Genomic DNA, 24,658 nt, shown 5'->3' on the forward strand with positions numbered 1-24,658 from the left:
TTGTCTTTGTAGTGAAACAGATAAAAAACTTTTATTATTTTCTGACAAACAAGTATTGTTATTACATCTTTATGAAACATTTCCCTAGGTAATCCTGGTCTAAAAATCGAAGCACCAGATGGATCGACGGCGCCTTTGCTGGCGACTTGCATGTGATCCGTCATACCTATTTCTTCGGCAACTATTATTCCAGAAAAAAAAATGATGAATTGTATCTCATTAAAAATTTAACAAGCTATATTTTTGCCGTGGATATGTGTTTCATAAAATCGATACCTCCAAAGTCGTAAGAGGAAGAGGCAACAAAGTCTTTTATTTGCTAATCGAAACTTGGAACATAAAAACTAACGATTATAAGAATATATTGTGCATCAAGGGCGGTGCCGATGCTTTTTTTTTCAAAATGCCTGCAAAGGAAACTTTATATTTTGTTGTCTGAAGAGCCGAAGGAAAGTGAGTACTTTCTACCAAAAAAACGGGAAAAGTGCTCACTTACTCCCGCTCATCGGGGAGTAATGTAGAACTTTCTATACAGCTGTGTTGAAAAAAATTTCTTTTGATTACATCTTCTGTGTGGGAGAATGAGCTGATTTTCATCCTCTGATGCCTGGATTATATAGGCCAAAATTCGTGATAACACGTTTTTTTTTCACATAATAATATGCAACTCATCTAAGAGGTCATATTATTTTCCTTCTTTCTTCTTCGATGGAAATAACCCCTTGTTTTTTATTTTTGTTGCTGCTCTGGTCATTCTGGTAACCACTCCAGTTTCTGGTGGTATGAATTTCTCATGTAATGCACGATAGAACATTTGGGCATCAGTTGAGTTTCCTATGATTTTCGTTAATTCCTCCTGAAAAAAAAAATTATCAAAATCAATCAATGCTGTCTTTTTTATTTGGAATCAGGATAAGAGCCTACCCACCATGATTCTATAGATTGAAATTATCTCTAATCCCTAATATTGCAAATGAGTTATTAGAAATAATAATTCTGTAAGTAATTTCAACAATTTCTTTTCTTTATTATTTAACTTAAATGATTGTGCTCGGAAGACACATCCACTCTGTACCGATTCCTTAGAGAAACTAACTGGATTTACAAAGGGAAACAACACCCTGGACCTTTTAGTCACATGCTCTCAAAATTTATATACTACACATATATAAATTATATAATTTTTATAAAAAAATCCAATTCCTAGCTATCCTTCATTACGTTCTAGGTAAATATGGTAATCATATGGATTATGGAAATAAAACAAGATAAACGAAAAATTCAAGACCAAACTACTAAAATCCAGTACTGAACGTTTTCTCAAGTAACATTAATTCCTTGTTTTGACAGCTGAGATGGAAATGTTTATTATAATACAACAGAGAAAACAATAATAACAATAAAATTACCAATTCATTGCTAGTTAGAAACGAATGAACTAGAGTCTGATTCCTAGGTGTTGGCCTGGCAGTACAACATCCAGCAAACTATATATAAAAAGGGCTTGATGGGGGGGGGTGTGTGAATACAGACAAGTGTGGTTTCACAGTGGATATTGAAGATATTAGTCATTCATTTTCCAAATCTCATTGCGCAGAAGTATCAAATATACTGAATGAACTTTTGTTTGCATTGCCAGATTTAATTACTGAAACTAACTAAATATTATAAATACCCACGTACCTCGGAAAGTGTGATGAGATGATCTAAAGAAACTCCATTATTTAAGATGACACGTAAATTCCTAGAATAAATTCCAGGTAATTTTGCGATGAAATCTTGGATTTTAATATTGAATCGTTCCCTCATATAGTTTTTTTCTTCAACATCTGCCTCTGCTCCAATTTGTCTAGCAATATGAGCATCCGGTTGTGCTCTACCTTCTTTTAATTCTTGGAATAGTTGTGCTGTTGCTGGAGGGTTAGGCGACCACACAAGTTTCAATTTTGGAAAATATAATGTGAGTAGTTGAAGTTTTGCTGTTATCTCAACACTTTGTACATCTTTAGTCATATAATAATTCCCCTGAAAATATAATATACAGAATTAAAATTTCATAAAATTTAGTTCTTAGAGGCGAGATGATTCCCAAGTTGAGCGTAGTACCCTCGGTAAAAAAATTTTACTACCCTGAATACCCCCACTGCACGCAGTTATAAAAATGCAACCGGAGAAAAAGATACAGTCACTTGAGTGTATCCCGGTAACAGGGATAAATTACTGATCCCTTTGAGTTTAGGTATAACATAATATAGTGCTGATACAAATTCCTTATCTACACTATATTATAGTTATTTCATTGATTTTTTTACTTGATTTTTCATTTAACTTTGTATTATGAAAATTAAAAGATGAAATGAGGGTTGATGGGCGAGCTATCAAACTCCACATTGAACAACGCCAGTTTCATCGCTTAATATTAATTGGGAGAGGAGAAACTAATTTTTTACTCGTCAAACCATTTTGTTCTATTCCCTGCAGTGACTTTGTCACGTTGTTAATTTTTTTACTTTAAATATCAGGGGTCAAAACGCGGATCAATAGGGATTTACTTTAGTCTATCCTCTTTGATATCGACGAAAAGTTGATGATTAATTATTCAATGTAAATTGGAATACCTACCTCCAAACAAAACGATTTATTCTGATCGAATTCAATCAACAGCATAGGTTTAGCATAGTATCGACTCATTGATACAGCCTGATGATACAATCTTCCAGAATTCAGGGACATAATGAGATCCGATATGCTCTTTCGCTCCACACAAATTTCCGGTGTAAGAATGTAGTCACCAACCTAATTTCAATAAATCTATGAGCATTTCATAACATTTAAAAAATATTTTATGTTAGTTTGATGTCAATTATGGCGCATTCGAGCAACTAGTGACTAACGAATTAAGGTATAATTTTTCATGTGATTCCAATTTCTCCCACTCTGATGAGACATTCGTAGAAGTTCCCTTTCATATACTTAGCAGCAACCATGTAGGCTAACCACACGAAACTATTATACTAAATTTTTTATGGAAACAATGTTCCTTAATTTTCAATATTCATGCTGGTTTTTAATTAGAATGGTGGATAAGTTTTTTTAAAAATGAAGTTTAGAAAAGTAGACGGTTAAAATCTTATCAGTTCATCCTTGATACGGCCGTCAGATTAATCGTGGCCATGTATAAGAGCCTAAATCCTCATGGCAGAATCCATTAAGTATGTTTTCTATTCATTACGTCTTTATGACAGGTCCCATTGGTTTCGGCCTTAGATTATGTTGGTCCTATCATTATACGTTTGGTAATCAGAAAGTTTCTCACTGATTGATCAATCAGACTGCTAACCTCCCACCATTCATTCTTCTGGTACTGGTCAGTTTTTGCACAATAAATTTGTATAAATTTAGTATATCCAACCCGTTTCGGCCATTTCATTTCTACCAGCGTGGAACAGCAAGTCGAGAAGCGGAAACAAAGGAAACAAAAGACGTGACAGAAGACGGAAGGGATGTTCTGATAAGTCCAACAGATACGGTGATAATAGTGAGCTGATTTGGAAGCCTCTCAGCCAGACGGGGTAACCCTAGCACATGAAGCGAAAGCGAAAACAAGGTGTGGGGCCCTGGAGGCCAAAGAGCACATCTAGGATAAGGGCACAGAATCATGGGCGAGGGGTGAAATGAGACCAAGTGAGGGAGGCCGAGAGGATTCAGGAACGAGAGGGTTGAGAGGGATAGAATCGAATTAAAGGAGAGAGGAACGGAAGAAGAGAAGGTAAGATTCAACAACCCGCTACCATGGAAACTGACACAAGAAGAATGGAAAGGGGAGCTGGAGATGAGAAGATTGGGAAGGAAAAACATGATTATTGAGGGATTAACGTTAATTAGAAGAACAAGGAAAGATGAGTTAGAGGACTGGTTATGGGAAACACTTCGAGTGAGAGCGAGGATGGAGAAGTTGACAGTCAGAATGGACGAGAGAGCCAGCTACATGGAGGTAATGAAGGAGAAAACGAAGCTGAAAAAGTAGAGGGGGGTGTACCTCTCGGACGATCTCATAGACACAGCAGGGGGCACAGACACGACTGGAAAGAGAAGCAGAAAAGCAGGGGTAGAGGACTGAGGCAAAAACAGTTGGACAGGAGAGAGAAGAAAGAGAGACCCCGAACGATGGACGGAATGACGCCAGAGAAGAAGAGGAGAGGGATCTAAAGCTTAATGCGGATTTGACAGACTGGGAGATATTGGGAGTTACGAATGGATTCAAGACGGAATCACAGCAGAAATCTGGAAGAGGTTACCTAAAGAGGGAAGGAAAGAACTCATAGAGATAATAAAGGAGCTCCAGAGAAGAAAGGACATGGTTGACAGATGGAGAATGCAGAAGAGAAGAAACATCAACGCGGCAACGAATTATAGAGGAGCGTCATTGCTGGACATAGGATAAAAAATGCTCTCGTCAATAATGGCACCTCGGCGGAATAAATGGCTAGACGAAGAGGAAAAACTATAAGAGGCACAGGCAGGATTACAGACAAAGGCCTACATTTCCCGAATTCTCACGCGGATGGCGACGGTTGCCAAATCGATACCGTCAAAGACGAAAAGTCGGAGATCTGGAATCGCTAGAAGCGACGGTTTGCAACAGCTAACACTAGAGGGAATGTCATTGCACTTTTCTCTAACGTTGTCGCGTGGATGGACGCACAGTGGGTTTTCTGCAACCAATTGAAACGGATAGTAATTAGATTTAAACCACACCCGTCTTTCTTCTTTTCTTTTTCTTTTAATTTCAATATCTCCATCCACCTTTCATATGATGGTGGTTGGCTGACACCAAGGAGTCATGTCTGTGTGACTCCCGATCTCCCCCAATGGCCAAATCAGATGCATCAGTCGAGAGTGCAAGAGGTGCTGTTGGAGACAGGAAACTGTCTTGAGCAGCGGAGGCGATCTTCTGTGTGCACTGGTCGAAAGCAGCCTCTGCCTCTGGGGTCCAAGGGATTTTTCGCTTGTCGTTTTTTCAGGATTTTTTGTGAAATCATTGAACCCTGCTTGGTCGTGTGCTCCATGTGGTAAACACCGTCGGTAATAATTCAGCATGCCGAGGGAGGGCTCAACGACGGTGCTAAGCTTTGGAAGATCGACAATAGCTTGGATGTTGGTCTCAGGTGGGCAGGAACCATGATAATTTACCTTGTAGCCCGGGTAGATGACTTCCTTTTTGGCAAATTGATACTTGCTCGAGTTAATACGGAGATGGTTATCTTGGAGAATCTTGAAAATAACCTGGAGATGCTGCATGTGCTCTTCAGAAGTCTTTGACAACAGCATGGAATCATCGATGTAACAGGCTGCAAAATCAACGTCTCTCAGAAGATCGTCCATGTGTCACAGAAAGGTTTGTGCTGCGTTTCTCAGTCGTGAAGGCACGCTGAGGAACTCAAAAAGCTCAAACGGTGTTGTGATGGCCGTTTTGACGATGTCTTCTAGGGTCACTGGAATGTGGTAATACTCTCGCACGAGGTCGAGTGTTGTAAAAACCTCGCGAGCTTGGCAGCGCTGCAGGACGTATTCAATTATTGGCAGAGAGTACCGGTCTAGCACTGTGCGCTGGTTGAGACCACGATAGTCATCTGTTGAGCGCCAGCCGCTTTGCTTCTTGGGCACCATGTAGATTTGGCTTGCCCATCGGCTGCTGGAGGATCTGATGACCCAATTATGCAGCAGGGACTAGATATCATCACAAGCTGCTGGTAACTTATCACCAGCTAGGCGTCGTAGTCGTTCTGCTACTGGTGGGCCACTCGTAATTATGTGATGAGCTACTGGACTATCTAATTGAGTCCTGGGAGCTGCACGAGACTTCATGACTTCCATAAACGTCAAAAGAAGCTGACGACTGTTAGGAGAGAGTGCTGCGGAATCGCTGGAGACAATGGAGATGCTGAATACCTCTCGTGAACCTCTCAAGGTGCTGAAAGGTTTGTTGAGGGATCAATGAGGTACTTACTTTGACGTTCAATGAGCAGGTCTGCACCGATGATGGGAACCTTGACATTGGCGACAGTAAAATTCCACATATAGTCGCATCGAAGGCCAATATGAAGCGTAACTAATTGATGGCCGTAGATGTCGATGGCTGTATTATTAGCATCATACAGTTTGAGATCAGATTGAGTGAGCTGACGACTCCAGGATCTTCAGACTATGGGTATCACAGACCCTGAGTCGATGGGGAATCTTTGGCCATTAGATTTATCGGAAACGAATAAGCGAAATCCTGTGATGGCGGCATTGTTGTTTGTGTTTGAGCTGGCGACGGCGTCTCCAGTTTAAATTCTGCTGATTGAGAGGTATGTTGAAGCGCGTACACGGAGGCAAGCATTGTCTGGCCCTGTCCCTAAAGCGCCTATGGTGAAAACACAGTCCACCCTGGTTTTGTGGTGCAGATGTGCTAGAGCATGAGTGAGAATGCGGGCGTGACCTGCTAGTGAGCTTGGCCAACTTGGAGAACAACTGGTGGAGAGTGTGGGTCAAGAACTCTATCGACTTCTCGTCTGCAGTCAACCTCTGATCCATGGTACTGTGTGATGCAAGGCTGCTATTGTAATTGCCATCACCTGAGCATTGGGGAGGCTGAGCTAAGTCTCAGGCACAGTAGACTGATTGTTTGTTGCCATAATGTAGGCACCAGAGCTATTCTCCATGGCGTTATCAGCAGCTTCCGCGAGCTGATCAAGCGTGTTGCTACCTTGGACAGCTTCAAGGATTCTGCTTATAATCTCAGGGAGCAGAGCCACCCGTCCAATACGAAGAAGCTCTTCGGATGCTCTGATGCCAGCAAGAGTCCTCATTTCCCTGAGGAGTTGACTAGGCTTCCGATTCCCAAAGGAAGGCTCTGTCAACAATTTATGTAACTGGCGATCAACCGAGTCCCGGAAGCGTCTGATGAGGTTTGTTTTTAATCAAGGGTACTTGTCTACTGCTGGTGGTACCCTAAGAAGGTGTGCAACGTCTTCAAGATTTTCAGGCTTCAGGGCGGTAATGACTGCCTGGCACACGGTATTGTCGTTTCTGATATTTCTTGAGGCGAACTGAACCTCGATTCAGTGATCCAAAACTCTGGTAGCCTGAGCGGCAAAGACTGCCAGGATGTGCACGTCATTACCCACCTGGGCACTGTAGTACGGATACCCCGGTGAAGAATAATTTATGAAGCTACCTGCCAGCGCGTTGGCATTGTTGGGCACCGCAGGTGCATTGTTGAGAGCAACAGGTGGTACACTGCCAGGTATCGCTTGGCTTTGTTGCTGTTGCTGTTGTTGCCAAGCCAATTGTTGCTGTCGCAGTTGTGCCTGCATTAGTTTGCACTGACGAGTTGACGATCGATCGAGAGCCATGAGGAAACTAAGCGTGTGTAAGGTGGTACGCGGCTGAACAAAGGTTAAACACTTGCATGTACACAATTCTTCTGAATCACGTCGGGATCACCAATTATAGAGATTTCAAGAGTCTCACACAAAGGCGGACACATACGTATATGCAACGGTTCTAGTTATTCAGTGAGCGTAATTAAATTGTAACTAATAATACAAAAGGCGTGGGGCCACAGCTGTGGTGTTGTTTGTTAGGTACGTAATATAGCTTAAAAAACTAATAGCACGTTTTCGTGGAGTTTGGTCGATCCGACCTCGGCACTAGCACCTGTTTGCACCGCTGACACTGGTGCGCGAGATGTGATAGAAGTGTATCACAACGGGAGTCCAGGAGACATCTTTCGATTATTTGTTCATCAAATGATTTTTTTAAAGAATTTCAGGGGCAATTCGTGATTCCCAATGAGGCCTTCCTCTCTCATCCTGCAATTTTCTCCCTTTTGCACCATCAAGCTTTCAATCCCCCCCCCCCCCTCTACGACCTTCTCCCGCAGCCTTTTTCTCACCGTCTCTTATCGCTGCGCTCTTTCACCCCGCCCCCCTCTACCTCTCACCCTGTCAGGCCCTCTCTAAGGCCCACTTCTACCAATTCAGCGGTCACCGACAATGTAATAGCCGGGATCCAGCTTCATGCCTCGACCGCAAACTGGAGGCGTAAAACCATTTGTCGAAAAAAGAAACTATCCAATTGGGCCTTAAATTTTGCGTGATAACTTTGCGAACTATACGTAATTCGTGTTGTCTAGGTTACGCTTGTTAAAATGTACGGGATAGACAATTGGAAATTTACAATAATGTGTTCTATCTCTAAAAAGTAATAAAAGTGGTTTTATAACAAAATAAATTATATGTCAATGTTTCTCATACCAATATCGTAACTGGCTCTATATCAATTCCCCGTTTGTGCAGCAGGTTTGGAAGTTCACTCCGAAATTCTCGAATATCTACAATTACTTTTGGAGTAATTGCATTGGTGGATTCTCCTTCCCCTTTTCGAGAACTTGAATCTTTGGACTCAGTAGAAACATTCAAGTTATCTCCTGATTTGCCATCTTGATCGGATGGTATGATCATCGTCTAATAACATGAAAACAATTTAACAATTTTTTTCTATCAATTATTTGGATTAATTTTAGCCCGTTTATGCATTTTATGAAATTTTCTAAAAAGTGTTGTTCTCTGCCAACTATGATTCCGCGCAAGTTCTCTGTTTTATAAATGATAGTACGTTTACACGCTATCATTGAAACTAAAACTAATAGGCGGACAATTCAATTGAAAACTGAAATTGATTACCTGTTTTATATTGATCAATTTCTCAAATATTTCCTTCTCTCTTCTCAATGATGTCAGGTATCCTTGTTCTTCAACCGATCCTCCGTAAATGATAAAATAAATTGTTAGCGGAACGGTCGGATGATTATTTTGATAAACCTTTGACAAAAATGAAAAAAATAGATGTATATAGTATTGGAATTCTTCGACGTATTTTTGTATCGTCAATGAATTTAAATATTTACTTCGAGTTGCCGAATGGCTGTTATGTCCGCTCCATATAATATCACATAGCTCGGTGTATGCTTTTGTAGGGTCCTTTCAAGAGTCATTGGATCACCATTCCTTTTCACCGATTGAATTAACAGAATCGGTTCATTTCCGGGTGAATTCCCAATATCACTATCTGCCATCTTTCAGAAAAAAAATTCTTAGACAAACATACTAAAGAAATAACGAGACTGATTGCTCGCAACCGCGAGCTATGTTTAAATTTTTGGCCTTGCATATGAATATGTTGCGATTATATTGCCCAAAAATGCATGAGTCTTAGGCTTTTCGAAATATTTACTCACTACTGATACAGAATAAATAAATCTAATTAGATTTGGAAAAGCACCTGTGAACAGTCCTGAAATTGAGAATAACCCGGTTCTTCTTCCATTGAAGCAGATTCTACAACTGGCTGCTGTGTGTACATGAGCACATAACTGTCTTCGCCAACAATGTCATCCACTGTTTCAGGGCTTTCGGTAGTGATTTGCTCTTTTTCTCCGCTGCTGAATGATTTGTTTTTAGTATTTAGACTTTCGTAATCATCGCTATTGATATTGGCTTTTGGCTTTGTATTAGTGTTTTCTTTTGCCATTAGTTTCAAATAACTACATTATTTACTACTTTTAATGATTTTTTTTCGAAACATTCATACTCAGTTTTTCTCAAGCTTTTTTTATGCGAGAATTCAAAGCAACATTTTTTAGGTAAATAATATATCATACGACATTCTTTAAATAGTAAATATCAACTTTTAAAAGAGTCAGTAATAAAAACAGTATATGTTACCTCAACTTGAGGAATTCAGATGTCTTAAAACACTTCATGGCCTCCCATAAGACATATTCGCCAGCCCCCATGGTTAAATAATTTTTCAGTTGTGCGCATGTTTTTGCATTAGGTGTTAAAACTAACACCTTGTTAGAAATTTCACTCTTGTCAACTATTTCATTCGTGTTCATCTGAATTTCCTTGAGAATTTCAGATAAGGCCTTCCACTTTGGACATGGCTCCGGATAGAATTCATTTTTATTATTGTAAACTCTACTCTTTGAGTGAACAAATAATTCTTCGACCGAATCCAAAATCAGCCATCCACTAGACTTCATAGCATGCTCCAATGTTCTTAATCGAGTTATTGAAGCGTAGAAGGAAACTGAGGATTCCTGCGTTAATTGGCTGGATAAAAATGGAAATCATGTGATAATTATTTGAATGCTACAATGATGGCAAGACGTTACAGTGAACACTTCAACTTGAAGAATTCAATCGATTCAGTGATGGTTGTTCCTAACAAAAATTTAATCCCCAACGGCCCTATTTATTACAGCAATTGATTATGATTACTCACGTGAGAAAAGTGCAGAGTAATTTCAAGTCAGCCACCAGCTGCTTGGTAGTGGAGTCAAGTTGATGCCAAACTAGGTCGAGTTGATGTTGCAATTGTTTGTAAAATTTCCTTCCAATTGCATTTTCAACTGTTAATTCCTCCAGATCTAAATATTTGTTTAATCTCTTAAGTTCCTTGATAATGAAATTCATTATATCAAGAATACATGCTTGAACTCTTTGCATTTTCTCCGTTAATCTTATATGAAGTTCAATGACTTCCGGCTGTAATGAAAGTAGTGGCAGTATCATATCGATTGGATTGCACAATAATAAAGAGTTTAAAGATGCTACGTATAATTCGACAAAAATATTTAGCGAATGACTAATGTAAATTTAATCAGGCACAGTATATGTAGTACTCCAAGGGGAAGGAATAAAGAAGATAGCTGGCAAGGATGGACAGACAAGAGAGTCAATAGTGTTATAATCAATAGGGAACATAAATTAAAAAGTAAGAATCGCCGAGAGGAGGGGAATATTTTCACATTTTTATTTTTTCGAATTTATTATCTAATCTATTATTACCATGTTGTTTGACAAAAATCAATATAAAAATCATGAATGACGCAAGAAGAGAATTTTGAATCTCAATGGTATCATTGGGCAGATAAGTCATTGGTGCCCATATGCGTGTTACTTTACAGGGTAAGACACAGAACTCTCGTTTGATATTTTGGTCAGCCACATGAAAAATATAAAGAAAAGCTTGTTCAAGTAAATACTAAATAGAAAAACAAGTGCCTACGATGGGGTATAAGCTGTTGAATTACATGATTTATTGAAACATATCCCTATGAGTAATTTTATGAAATAGATATTTTTGATATTGTTTCAATGGTCATTCGAGTTTTCACTTAAATAATAATAGAGAAATTGCAAGTCGTCAGTCTTCACTTGGGTATTGAGTGTTTTTTGAAGTGACACTTCTTAGGCGATTTCGGAAATAGATGCGTTAGACGTTTAATGCTTTAGTGGAAGGAGAATAGCGTTGGACGTTTATTAACAATATTCGGAAGAAGACGAGCAAAAGAGAAAGATCGTGTTTGCGAGTGAGAGTGAGAAAGAGAGAGAGGTATAGGCGCCTGGCTTTGCGGTATTCGCGAGAAATATAGATAAAAGCGACGTGAAACATTTTTCATTGTATTTTAGTTACCACAATTGAATTTTAAATCCTATAGATATTAATCCACCAGAGCTTAGCGATGATAATTAATTTGGACTTTGCGTAATTCAAAATTATATATTCTTATTATACAAAATGATACGCCTTTCTTGGAATATCACTAAGAAGCTTCACTTCTGTGTTTATTTAAAGCTTTAGTTATACTTATAGAAGAATAAAACATGCATATATTGCGATAGTCAGAAAGTTATACGTCAATGTGCTATATTTCCGCTAAACAGTTAAATTTCAAGCTTTGTCGCTTCAAAGAAGTTGTTGAAGATGTGTATCATTACATTACTCAATGTCTATAAGAATAGGTAAAGATGGTACGGCCGAAGGTGGGTTGAGTTTTGAAAGAATTTGTTGTGTTTGTTTGTTTTAGGTGGTGAATAGAGGAAGGTAAATTGTTAAGTTATTGAAAAAGTCCATTCTTGAAACATCAAACTCTCCAGCCTTTACAAAAGTTACTAAGTCTACTAGCTAATTAACAAATGGTATGAATTAATGAATTACCTTGCAGACCGACAAGCTGGTTGTAACAGTAGTATGAAACCTGGGCCAAAGAAATAAATGTTTAACGAACAAAGTTTTCATAAGACGTTCAACTGGTGCAGAGCCTGCTGTGAAGGCTAATACGGATTTGGAGAAGGCTTTAATAAAACCAGTTTTATTATTTTGCCTATACAATCGAAGACAAAAAGCATCTTGATACGAATTCATTATTGCATGGGCCCTCCATACCAAAATTCCAGTCACTAAGTTCAATGGGACTCTATGTTTTAGCATATCAACGACGAAAATCCGTCCAGAAATGAAAACAATTCCGCCCTCAAGATACAGTATCTCCCTCTCTGCTGACGAACTTTGTGCACTCATTATTTTCGGCAATGGTTTCACATTCATTTCTTTCAACTTGTCCATAAAAAAATTTTCATCATGATCAGTCATCCCTAAGACAATCACCAAATTTCCGGGGTCCGAGTACACCTTCAATATATTTGTGAAAACGATTTCCAGTCCCAGTCCTTTTGCCGATATCAGGAGGCCATCATCCTGGAGGACCTCCAGGAACATCTGCTTTTCATACTCCAACATTTTTAAAACAGTACTTGAATAAATTGATCCAATAATGTCGATAACAATGCGAGAATCAGTGAACTTCTGCTAATTGTCTTCAGTGGTTTTCTCTGTACGGAATTTATCAAGTTTTCATCGAATACGCCGTCATCTGTCAGAGCTACTCGATAAACTAGAAGATCATATTGGCTGGAGTCATGCGAAGGGTGACCGTAAACTCCTATAGTCACTGGTCTCTTGAAACTGCAACGCATATAAGAAAACATTAGATAGGAAAATTACTTAATTTTTAACCATTGAAAAAAATTGTACTCAATGCCAAGGGATACTCCTTACTCAACATTATCTGGATTATTTTCTATCTACAAAGCCGTGTACTTTTAAACTCATTTTTTATGACTCCGAGATCTCCAAAAATGATCGAAAACTAATTTTTTCAGAAACTAGGAATAATGAAATAACGCGAAAAAAACCTCATGGACATTATAATTCTATTAAAAAATGTGGTGGCTCAGGTTCTCGAGATGCGAAGCTTTACTGATCGAGCCGGCTAAGATATGATACAGGGAGCTAATGATGATGATAATAATATGATTTTTATCGTTGTCTTTGAATGTCCAATTTTTGCATCATTATGGTAGATGCCAACGATTGCAGTACTTCTTGGAGTAATCTTTTTCCCATTCCAGTGGATAGCTTGTAGTCGGAAAAGACTTAAAGCACGAGATGGAAAATTACATCATTAGGTAGCGGTCGGATAGTTGAAAGGTTCTATGAGGGAGGGCGGTTCTGATATTTCAGCCACAATAATATTCGTGGGGGTGAAGTTGCAGTAGTCAATGTGCAGAGAGGTATTGTCAAGCGAAAAATAGGGGACGAGACATGCAGAAGAGTAAGGAAAAATGTAAAATATTTTTTAGGAAATGAAATAATGAAAGAAAAAACAATACGAATTATTGTTATTTTTTGTCTTACTTATTTTCTCCTTCGCCATGATTTTTCGCTACAATCGCTCGTTTCCACGAATTAATAAACTTTCTGATAATTAAATATAGATTAATACATTTTTCTAGCTATTACGTATCATCGGATTTTAACAACATTCAACATCATGTAATTAAATACATTGATTCAACTAGAAATGAAAATCAGTTTTTTCACGAGGGGCGATGGGGGAGGGAGAAAAGGTTTATTTATGATGCCCAATCGTCCATTCTTTTATCTTATCGAGACCTGCTAGAATCGATATACCCATCTTGTGCAAATTCAATCTATGAAAATGATCAAATATTGTGCAATGATGAATTGTAAAAATTCATTGAGGGACAATCATACTTTTTTCTCACTTTCATCTGCAAAAAAATCCGATAAAGTAAAGAAATGGATGGAAAATTGGGCTGATTTGTGGCTAAGGAATCAAACATCAACAAATAGTTTTTATTGTCTTGTTCTTCAGTTAATATAACGACTCATTGATGACAGGGACACTTTGGTGGCGATCAATGGGAAAGGACGGGCGATAGAGGGATGCTCAAGAAAGATGCGGCGTCGGATATTTTTATCAAACAGCTACCAAAAAGACCACGTACGTAATTAACAATCAATAAAAAGAACAACGATGAAGGGATGCTGAAATAAGGTGGACGCCTAGAGTAAAATGGATAACAATTAAAAAAATGTCGATTCTCAATTTCTTCTATTTTTTTTTTACTAGCAACTAAATAAGATGAATATGTGACCATTTGTGGATTGGTAGACTGGACTGGGAAGTGGGGTTCGCTAAAAATGGAAATAATGAAACAAAATCGTCCATGATTATGGACATCACCAATTAAGTTTTCAAAATTCTACTGGACTGTGCTTCGCTGGGAGGTTTTATGCTAGATTTATCATGCCCATATTGCCCCGCCCTTCTCGGCTCACCGACATTGTATTATCTTCAGGACTCACAACTGCGGTGGATGGTCCTGAGGAGACTTCGATGGAAGCTTGTCCCTTAGCCCTATCGGGAACTGTTAATGAAGACGAGGGGATGATGCAACAATCATCGTAACCTCAAGGCCTTCAATGTATCACTCCAGATGGGAATGACGATGTAATCATTGTTTTAAAGGCAAATATTGAACAATTGGAGAGAGACAATGCTGCAATAAAGAGAGAGCGAGCAGCAGCGAAGAGAAAGGTAATTTAATTTATATTTTCTTTTAATCATTCATGGAATCGAAAGGAAAAAAGAGGATTCCCATATGGAGATTCACAAGGTCGTGAGGGTCTCGCCTAGCTCTCGCCGTCCAATTATGGGTTGATTGAGAAAAAAATGGGGCAAAATAGATATTGTACAAATTTCGCAAACTCCCTGGTATTATGTATTGAAAAAAAAACACAAGGAAAAATAATTTCTGCGATAATCGACGGAATCCTTCGCTGTCTGATTTATCATTAATGAGAACAATGATTGGGCCAAGAAGGGTGCATTAAATCTTTACTAACCTCACACTTCCCTTATTTTTATTGAAAAAAAAAAAACGTGAAAAAAATTCCTTGTCCTCATCGCCATTTAATGAAGAAACGCACGCGGGGCAGGATGAATATGCTACAAATTTACAAAATTACCCCTGGCCCTTTTTTCATTGACAAACACCATTGAAACTGAGTTTGTTACTGAGTTATAGGACCCCCTCCCCTTCCTGTATTCATCATTATTAATTAATAAACAACGATTAATAAAAATGTTAGCATCAAGTCAAATTACTCAAGTCACAATACTCTGTAATAAACTTTTCAATTACCTGAATTAAGAAATTAATTATTTTCTTATAATGTGGTCTTAACTGGTCCTAACTGGTCGTAACTGTGGTCTGTCTGGGACCGAACACTTCCAATGCAGGAAAATAGAGGATTCCCATGTAGTCGTAGTCATAGAAATGCTGTATACAGCTTTCGATCAATGGGACGATGAATAAGAATTTAACAATCAAAACAATCGTTACCTGTCGACCAACGTTATAGTAGAGTAATCAGCTATCACGTCAAACTATCGCTTCAAGGAACAATTGAGAACATATGCTGACGTCACTACAGTTTGCTGAGATAATATTGCCCCTCCCCCCTCTATTGCTTATATTTCAATATTCATGAAAAAAGGCTCTTTGAAAATGTTCTCCTTCTTTTACAATTTTTGAAAATACATTTTTTCAATTGCGGAATATCTTGTAGTGAAAAAATAGTATATTTCAGAACGAGTGCCATAGGGGCTTTTAGTTGCGTGGCATTGTCGTCCGAGCTAACGGTAACAACTGGCGTGCCACGCGAGTAAAAATCCCTAGGGCACTAGTTGTGATGTGTCGCGTAGACCGCTACTTACCATATAGGGTCCCTATGACCACCATATTATTACTAGATCTAGCGTCTGGCGTTCAAATATTGTATTCCATAATTTAAACTCTCGAGAAAAGGTTCAGGCCGTTTGTAATATTTTTAAACACTTTTGAAGATGAAAAAACAAAGCCTTTTGAAATTGTCAGTTTCAGAAACTTGTGAGCGGATACAAGTAATAAATCTTGTAATTTATTGACGTAGCTCAAGCCTCCCAAATAAAACATTCTTTGTATAATTTTTTGTTATAGAGTTTCCAAGTGTAATTTGAGTCCCACATCGAACCGTTCAAGTCATAAAACCTTTTCTCGGAGACAGTCTAATTTCGCCGAGAGAAATTCTAGTATTTTCTCTCTCTCTTTGAAGTCCATATGTGAGGCCCCTTTGTTAGAATAATGTAGCCACGGAGCCAAAGCTAAGTAAGCCCAGAGGATCGTGGGGGTGTAGAGCCAACCCCCTAACTGAGCTCAAGGCCACGATTGGTCCCCTACTCCTTATGGAGAAACAGGGCCCTTCGTCCTGATACTTAGGATAAATATTGGAGGGAGATTGTAAGAGCAGATCGATTTTAGACGTGGAAACGTGCAGTCTAAGTCTACAACCTAATAATAAACGTTTCATTATTATAATCCCATACATTGGTGTTTGTATTCATTTAATCAATTCAAAAATCCCGCACTTGTGGAGCAGAGTGGTTTTGCACTCCACGGGCATCGGACCTGCCACCTGGAAACCAGCAAACCAGACGGGAACGCAACAGATGTCTTGAGCTTGATAGCCAGTAGATGTCACTAAACATCATTAATCTTAGTCCGCGAAATTTAAATTAATCTTAATTTTTATATTTTTTATCAGTGTCGAAAATACGCACAAAATAAATAGATACAATGGACAATGGACAATGAACAATGAAAACAACACCACCAGTGTGGGAAAAACCGTTACACATAATTCTTAAACATCTTGAGTTTAGCTTTCCCATTTATTTACCCGTAAAATTCGTTGGATAAACATTTTCTCCAAACTTGAAACTTGAGAAGGAAATCATAAATCTTCGAGTCCATACAGTCTAGGTCGTAAAGTACCAGTTCTGTTTTTGCTCATGTTTTGATCCAACACGTGTGAGGTCTTTGTCCATTGTATCGAAAGCTGAGGGCCTGAGTCCCTTGACAGAGAAAACGCGATGTCACGCGTTTTCCTTTTCCCCGCTTTCCTTATTCTACCCCTCTTCCCTTTTTCTCGACCAAGTTGCGTGCGCAACATATAGACTAGTGGGGGTTGTAGGACCCAACCCTTGGAAAATTAGTTAAGTTTAGTTTAGTACGATTCTAACTTGTTTCATTGCCGCTTCTCTCTTCAAATCATTAATCGCCAAATTTCAGTCTAGTTTGAATTGTTAGTTTCTCTGAAACATTATTAATAATTCGAGACTTAAAATAAGATTTAAACTTATTAAATAAAGTGTGTGTTACGTGCTCTCCTAAGCACTGGTGTTTGCATTGATTTTATTTGGAAAAACCTGAATCCAATTATTTCCTTTCAACGAGTTGACATCGACGGAGTCCTCATTAGAGGTTTAGCGGCTAACGGATTCCACGAATTTAAACCTTGGCGCAAATATTCGTGAATGGCGCCACCGTCCTACTAGTGACTTGATAGGACATAACATAGTTGCGATGTCCTATCAGAATCACTAGTAGGACGGTGACGCCATTGAAAATATTTAGCGCCGAACTTTGAAGGTGGAAGGTTGAAGTCGATTTCTCCAGGTTGAAGTCAATTGAATTATTAGGTAATTCAATAATAAATTAATAAGACAACTGCCTAGAAGAGTAGTGTGCTTTTATTTGGTAAAAACTCAATCTAAATTGGATTCTTATATAAAAGTTATTCTTATAACTGATCGTTATCGAGCTCTTGAAAACTAATGGAAGAGACTAGCGGAGAGAAGGTACTAGCAGAAAGTTTGTATTAGAACTAACTTATCTCAAACTTGAACTCCTAAGGGTTGGGTCAAGTAATCTCCATCATTTCGTAAAAGTGGTGCACGCAAATTTTCCTTTTGAAAAGTTATACATTTCTCCCTGTCCAACAAGACACTGAACAATGGAGCCCACATGTGATGAAGATGGAAACCTTTAAAATAAGCAGTCCTTAAAGTTCCTGATTTGGGACCGTGACCGTTGAATTGACTATTGTCGTTAAACTTTGGTTTTTCAAAGAACAGCCTTTATGCATAGAGGTATTGAAGGTAATATATCAGATTAGAACTCAACAACTTGACCTTTATATTTTCGTGCAACGGTTTTTCTCACGACAGTCAATTTATTCGTCCCTTTTCATTGTTTGGCACCATTAGATTTTAATTGAAAGCCAGGTTAATAAATGAATAGACGTTTAAGTAAGAGCGATTGAATTATATTTCACTAAGATGTGTTCCGACTTCAAGAGCAGTCGCCGAACTAACAACCGATCTCGAAGTCTAAAAAATCGAATCATCGGCATCATGGTTTCTTTCTTTCCATGAACAGAGACCCGTTTATACTATTTAATAAACATTCATTAGAGTCCTCGTCGTAAGACCACACAGACGGCCTCTCCAAGAAACAATGACCTCATAGCATATATACTATGATGGGATTTTTCCAAAAAATACGGTATTGAAATTTTATTTTAAAATAATAATTCAAAAACTTCAGGACATCACAACTATGTGATCACATAGTACTTGAATACTATAGATGACAGTATTAGGCAGCCATTTTCATCTGTGAGCCATTACCATTTCAAATACATGTCAATACCATAGGAAATTTCAGAGAAATTCGAAAGAAAACCAGCATGACAAAACAATGAAGAAGGGAGAAATAAATTTACTGTCGTGAAAAAAACCGTTGCACGAAAATATATTATAAATGTTAAGTTATTGTGCTGAAATGTAAATTTCTTACCTTGCAAAATTCATTGCACAAAGCCTGCCCTTTAAAAATCGAAATTTAAAGACAAAAGTAAATTCAACGGTCACGGTCCCAAGTCGTGATATCTGAGCACTGGTTATTTTAAGTTATCTGTTTTATCTCTTCAACAAATATAGGCCCTCCTTTGTTCATTGCTGTTTTTGCTGGACAGACAAATTAAAAACCCTCCAAGAGGACAACTTGTGACGCCAGGTGCCCCTTTCTCTGTGTTTTCCAGTTTTCTCTCAAGTTTTCCGTTTCCCTTTCCGCGGGGCAGGTTTCCGTGTGCATCTATCGGATTATGGAGGTTGCCAAACCCAACCCTTAGAAGTACATCTTTAAGATAATTTAGTTCCAAGACAAACCCTCTTTACTCTCTTCAATTAGTTTATCGGTTTTAGTTGATTATATGTTGTCGTGAAAGTAAAAGTGGTCAAATCGAATCCAGTTTATATAAATGTGATAATGTGCTCTCATAAGCACTTGTTTTATTGCTTTATTATTAAATTATTCAATAATTTAATTAACTTCAACTTGAACCCGTTAACTCCGATGGCGTCCTCATTAAAGATTTAGCGTGTTACGAATCTAGTTTAAAATTTGGCGCTAAATATCCAGAACAGCACGACGGTTCTCTTAGTAACATCGAGGGAATTTCAGTTTTGCAAATTCGAGGAAAGGCGATTGCCAATCCTCAGACGAGTACGGAAAATTCATTTAAAATTACACGGCCTTAGCATTAAAAAAATTTAATGAACTATAATCTAGATAAGTTGTGTAAAGACCGTAGCATACCCGGCCCTTAAATAAAATTTATAAATTAGGATTTACCTCTAATTACTTGGGAAAAAGTTTTGGAAAACATAATTTCGGAAAAAACAAGTGAGGAATTATAGATTTTTATAGATAATATAGATTTTTCGGTGATAAATTAGCAATATGCCTCCGAATAGTCACCTTATATATTAGTTTTTGTATCATATGGAATGCATCCTACATTCTGTTTCATTGAATAGCATTATTTTTTTTCCGACACATATATTTGTTTTCTAATGAAATCAAATTGAACCCGCCTTCCTCTGAAATGATTAATGCCGGTATTTTTTCTATAAAGAATGAGTATTAGATAAATATTTGTACCAGTTGTATATAAAGACAATACTTTATAGATATGGGCGACGGAAGTGGCTGTAAGATTGAATTGGTAAACTGGTATTAACTTTCTGAGCATTCAGTAAGCAATAAAGGTTGCTCAACGCCAAATTATTAAACGTAGGTTTTAAAACATGAAGCTAATAGTATAGTAGAACTTAATATATTAATTAGATCAATCCCTATCCTACCCACAATTTGAAAAAATACTCAAAAATTATTAATTTATTACAATTGTATTATGTGTTTCATATAGCGATATGCCATTTTTCCACATTAAAATAATTCTTTTAACACTTCCTGTAGGCATAAGAGAAAAATTATATAAGCACAAATGCTACGATGTTGTTTAAACTCGAGAGTCGCAAAAAAGACTAAAGTTTATGTTAAAATCATCCTTTGCAAATACTTTTCAAGTGGGAGTTTCTATAAATGCATATGTATACTGCAAACAATGCGGTGCTTCTGAATGAGAATGTGATTGTAAAAAAGGTGCTAATAGAAATCGAGTAATGGGAAATGGGGGACATAAGCATGTGAAAATAAGCATGGGGGACATAAGCACATGAAATATTTCGAATTGGAAGTCAAATATAAATTTGAAAAAGGAGTATCTGATAATCGAGTGAAATATTAGTATAAAAATATTGAATCTATTCGCGGAAGGGGAAGGCATTCCATACATTCCACATTGATATTTCTACTGGATTTTCTTTTTTTTTCACCAGCTGAATCCAAATGCGTGGTCTCACATGTCAAAGGCCTGTGATTTTTTTTATTTCCTTCCTTTTGTTAAAATTCCTTTTTATGGAAGAAATTGGTTCTGGGAAATGCCAGCTCCTTTGATGAGAAAGAAAAGTTCTTATGATTTATCCTTCAACTCGGTCATCAATTGAAGAAAAAATGATCAATAAATTTATTCATCATTGTTTATCAGTGCTTAATGAACAAACGGTCGAGTTGAAGGAAAAATAGTACAGATGAACCTTACTTCAGATATTGTGAATACTCTCAAAAAGTCTCCCCATCAAACATGTAAAGGTGACACGTGATTCCTAATATTGCACTCTAATTGATTGAAATGAACAAATAATTCAAAATCCTTCAAAGATTGTTCGATCTTTTGTGCCAATTGTACGAACTTTTTAGATTTTTCAAAAACTCTCGGTAAATAGAGGGGATGTCGTTATATCCCTTTACGCAAATTCACAACAATTTAGGAATTTCAAGGGAAATTTCAAAAATTTTAAAATTATTTATTAATATTTCACGTTGATGGAATCTCCGAATAATATAGTGAAACAGATCACTAATGCTTGATGTATTTACATCAGAGACGGGAATTTATATAGCGTTCCACATTCTTGTGAGGTCATAGGGTAGAATCATTAGATAGAATTGGATAGGATGCACAAGATGATTTAAATCAACCAAAAAACCTTAAAATTTTTCATATAATTTTCCAGAAAAATAATTGAAAGTCTGTTACAGTGTGAAAGGAAATGAAGATGAGGTGACCTCTGAAAAATCTGAGCTATAAAAAATTATGCCGACTAGTGTTCCGCTCTAAATAGAATATCATTCATGATTATCATAAAAATCTTATTTTGCAAACACAGAAATTGATAGAGATTAACGAATTAGATATTGAAATGTTAAAACTGAACGTTCCAACTCTCTCAACAAGTTTACAAAATTTGTGAATTAGGTGGAAACCTGTTTCTAAGAAAAAAAAATTCAAAGACCTCACAAAATTAGGAAAAATCTGAAAAATTTGCAGATAATCTATACATCAGAGCTTCAAAGTGATAGCATTTTCGCAAGAAGTTGTGAAGATCGTGTGAAAAGAGAATATATTCCAAACTCGAAAAGGCATTAGAATTTATAGTGACATAATTTCGCCTGAGAACAAAAATAAATTTTGACTAGAATTTAAAGCGAATTTTCGAATGAAAGTTTTGGGCATTTGGTTGTTTCAAGCAAATGTGGAAATGAAGAGGAATGAGGGTGATAAGATACGCATAGCGATGCTGGAAAAAATAAAAACGCAAAATGTATAACTTCAACTTTAACCTCGAGTTAACTATGGCTAACCAAACTCTAAAGTGACCGGAGAAGCATACGAGATCATAATAAGTCGATCTAATATACAAAAACCAAAAAGTTGAATTTTTACCATTCCAATGCTTCCTTCGAAGGCAATATTAGGTCTTTTGGGATTATAATAAGTCGATGTAAAACAAAAAATCTATACTTTACATTTGCATGATGACAATGCTTCCATTTGGAAGCAAAAGTCTTTGAACCTAATAGTCACAATCAGATTCATCACTCAAAAATCCTTTATATTTAACTATTTCCTAAGCTTAAAGCTCATAAAATATCCTGCAGAGATGAAAAAATTTCATCCCATTAAGAACACTATTAACGGTTACCGAAATGGTCATTTAATCCAATATGGTTTTCAGGTCTGGGCATATTTAGTTTCGATTACATTAAGCAAGTTTTTAAATATTGTGATAAAAGTGCAGGATGGATTGCAAAATCTATGAAGGGAGTTTCATCAATTAAATGATATATTCGCTCGTTTAACTTGGCCTTTATTATTTACTTTACGATATTGTCGCTCATTTTTTAAAATTATTATCGTCCCAGAAATCAACTTATTGTCATGTTGGAATATAATTATAGATTTCCTTAGAATAATTTACTGTTAATTGTATATTTATTCCTCGAGTAATTGATTTCAGCAGTGTTTCACCCGGTCGATTTTTAATTCCGAAAATATAATAAAAGGTTATGGCAAAGTGCCAAAAATAAAACATTTTGCGATGTTGTTTTACTTCACTGACAATTTCACTTGACTACGCTATCTTCTACTTTTGAAAAAATTATTGTTGAAATATTTTTTCCAAAAGATTTTTTCCCAAGAAATGTAATACGGAGAAACCTGCAAACTGCAGATTTGGCTGTAATGGGAGCTGATAAATATTGAGCTATTTACGTGTGAGGTATTGCTATATGATCTCCGCCGCAGGTTGTTGATTGTAAACAGTAATTATCCGGTTCATATGTCGGTTTGCTCATTGTCTCGGATACATATAAATCCGCGTCCCCTTTGCTATCAATAAAATATTCTGTTTAAGTTGTATCTATCTAAACTGTTAGAGTAGGCAATCAAATCCTTACTGTGAAAGCAACGCTATTGTTATTGTGCCCTCGTACATCAGGCTATAATATTTATAAGAACCACCGGCAACATCGTCACTAACGTAATGCAATAGCTCATGTGATCCAAAAGTACAGGTTACATTAACCTACGAAAATTGGGTAACTATCATTAGCAATAAAACATTGTCATTATTTTTCTAGAACTCTATGAAGAATAGAATTCAATCAAGGGTAGTTATGAAAGAACAGCTAGACGGTAAATTAAGGGTACAAAAAAACTTGGGAAGGGAAATGAGATTTCAACGAATATTAAGTCATCTGATATTGAAACTCACCAAGAATATAACAATAGGTGTTGTCTTCATATCCCTTATACACATCAAATAATGGATTAATTGAAAAAATACGAAAATAAAGGGTTTCCTGCACTTAGCTCTACGCTTTGTTTAATCTCTATCAATGAGGACTGACTAAAGTAGACGCTCAGTTGACAGGGCTAGGATGGTGATAGGCCAGCCGTAATATCGCACCCCAACAGAGGCACGCGCCACCGTCGCGCCTGGATCTTCGGGTATTATAGATGGTGGGTCCGTTGCCCGTAAAACTGCGGGAAATTTCAATTTACGTAAATAAAAACAAACATCAATTTTATATCAATGCAGTTTTTTTGGTTTACAACTTAATGTGATCTTAGCATATTATTGACAATAACAACTTAAGATTGTAGGAGACGTGATTCCGAACTAGTCACCTCCTTGTATAGAATGGATCTGCTGTTATTCTTATTCTGGAAATTAGTCTAAGTTTCAACGATTGTAGGGTCCATCCTACATGAGGGAGTAAGGAACCACTCGTGGCCTTGAACATAGCGATGGAGTCGGTGTTCCATCCCCGTGATAACTGAAACTGACCGAAGCCCCACTTTCCATGTTACGTGACTTGAAGAAAAGGGGCCTCATATGCGGCTTTTAGAGAGGGATAGAAAGTACTTTAGTTTCTCTTGAGGAAAATAGTATTGTCTCTGGGAAAGATTTTAGGATCCACATGGTTTAATGCGAAGCTCGAATTGTACTTGCAAACTCTATAGAGAAAAACCTTACGAAGAACTTTTGTTTTGAATGACCAGGACTACGTTGAAAGCTTGTATGATTTATTACTCGGTTCCTGGTTCCAAATTCCTCAATCCCGCTTTCTAGCTACACCCTGTTTACGGGGGGTTTTGGGGTAATTAAAAAATCCGATATGGTATCAGTCCACAATCGAATGGCGAATAATGGTATAATATTTTTAGCTTTTAGGTATGCTTTGTTTAAACAAAATGAATTTTTTTTAAATCCCACCCCCTGCTAGCGGGGGGTTATACTTTTTTTTTGAAAAATAAAATA

The 24,658-nt window shown here is 37.3% G+C and overlaps 1 protein-coding gene across 3 annotated transcripts; it reads right to left on the reverse strand.

Annotated features, from left to right (window-relative positions):
• On the reverse strand, positions 1–23,768 carry LOC135168893 (DNA repair endonuclease XPF-like). 3 transcript variants are annotated; one of them, XM_064133501.1, is made up of 12 exons: positions 23,609–23,755; positions 15,408–15,608; positions 12,055–12,861; positions 10,336–10,598; positions 9,774–10,163; positions 9,331–9,490; positions 8,957–9,124; positions 8,733–8,870; positions 8,304–8,513; positions 2,623–2,796; positions 1,684–2,025; positions 1–856 (listed from the first exon to the last, which is right to left on the reverse strand). In XM_064133501.1, the coding sequence occupies exons 3-12, from the start codon at positions 12,634–12,636 to the stop codon at positions 686–688; spliced, it is 2,598 nt and encodes an 865-aa protein (XP_063989571.1). In that variant the 5' UTR covers positions 12,637–12,861; positions 15,408–15,608; positions 23,609–23,755; the 3' UTR covers positions 1–685. The 3 variants fall into 3 exon arrangements, with proteins under 3 accessions (XP_063989571.1, XP_063989572.1, XP_063989570.1); XM_064133502.1 differs by lacking the exon at positions 15,408–15,608 and having other exon boundaries at positions 9,331–9,487; positions 23,609–23,768; XM_064133500.1 differs by lacking the exon at positions 15,408–15,608 and having other exon boundaries at positions 23,609–23,768.
• Between the last annotated feature and the right edge of the window lie 890 nt (positions 23,769–24,658).

This window comes from Diachasmimorpha longicaudata, chromosome 13 (assembly GCF_034640455.1).
Source record: "Diachasmimorpha longicaudata isolate KC_UGA_2023 chromosome 13, iyDiaLong2, whole genome shotgun sequence".
In the NCBI taxonomy this organism is placed as follows: Eukaryota; Metazoa; Arthropoda; class Insecta; order Hymenoptera; family Braconidae; genus Diachasmimorpha; species Diachasmimorpha longicaudata.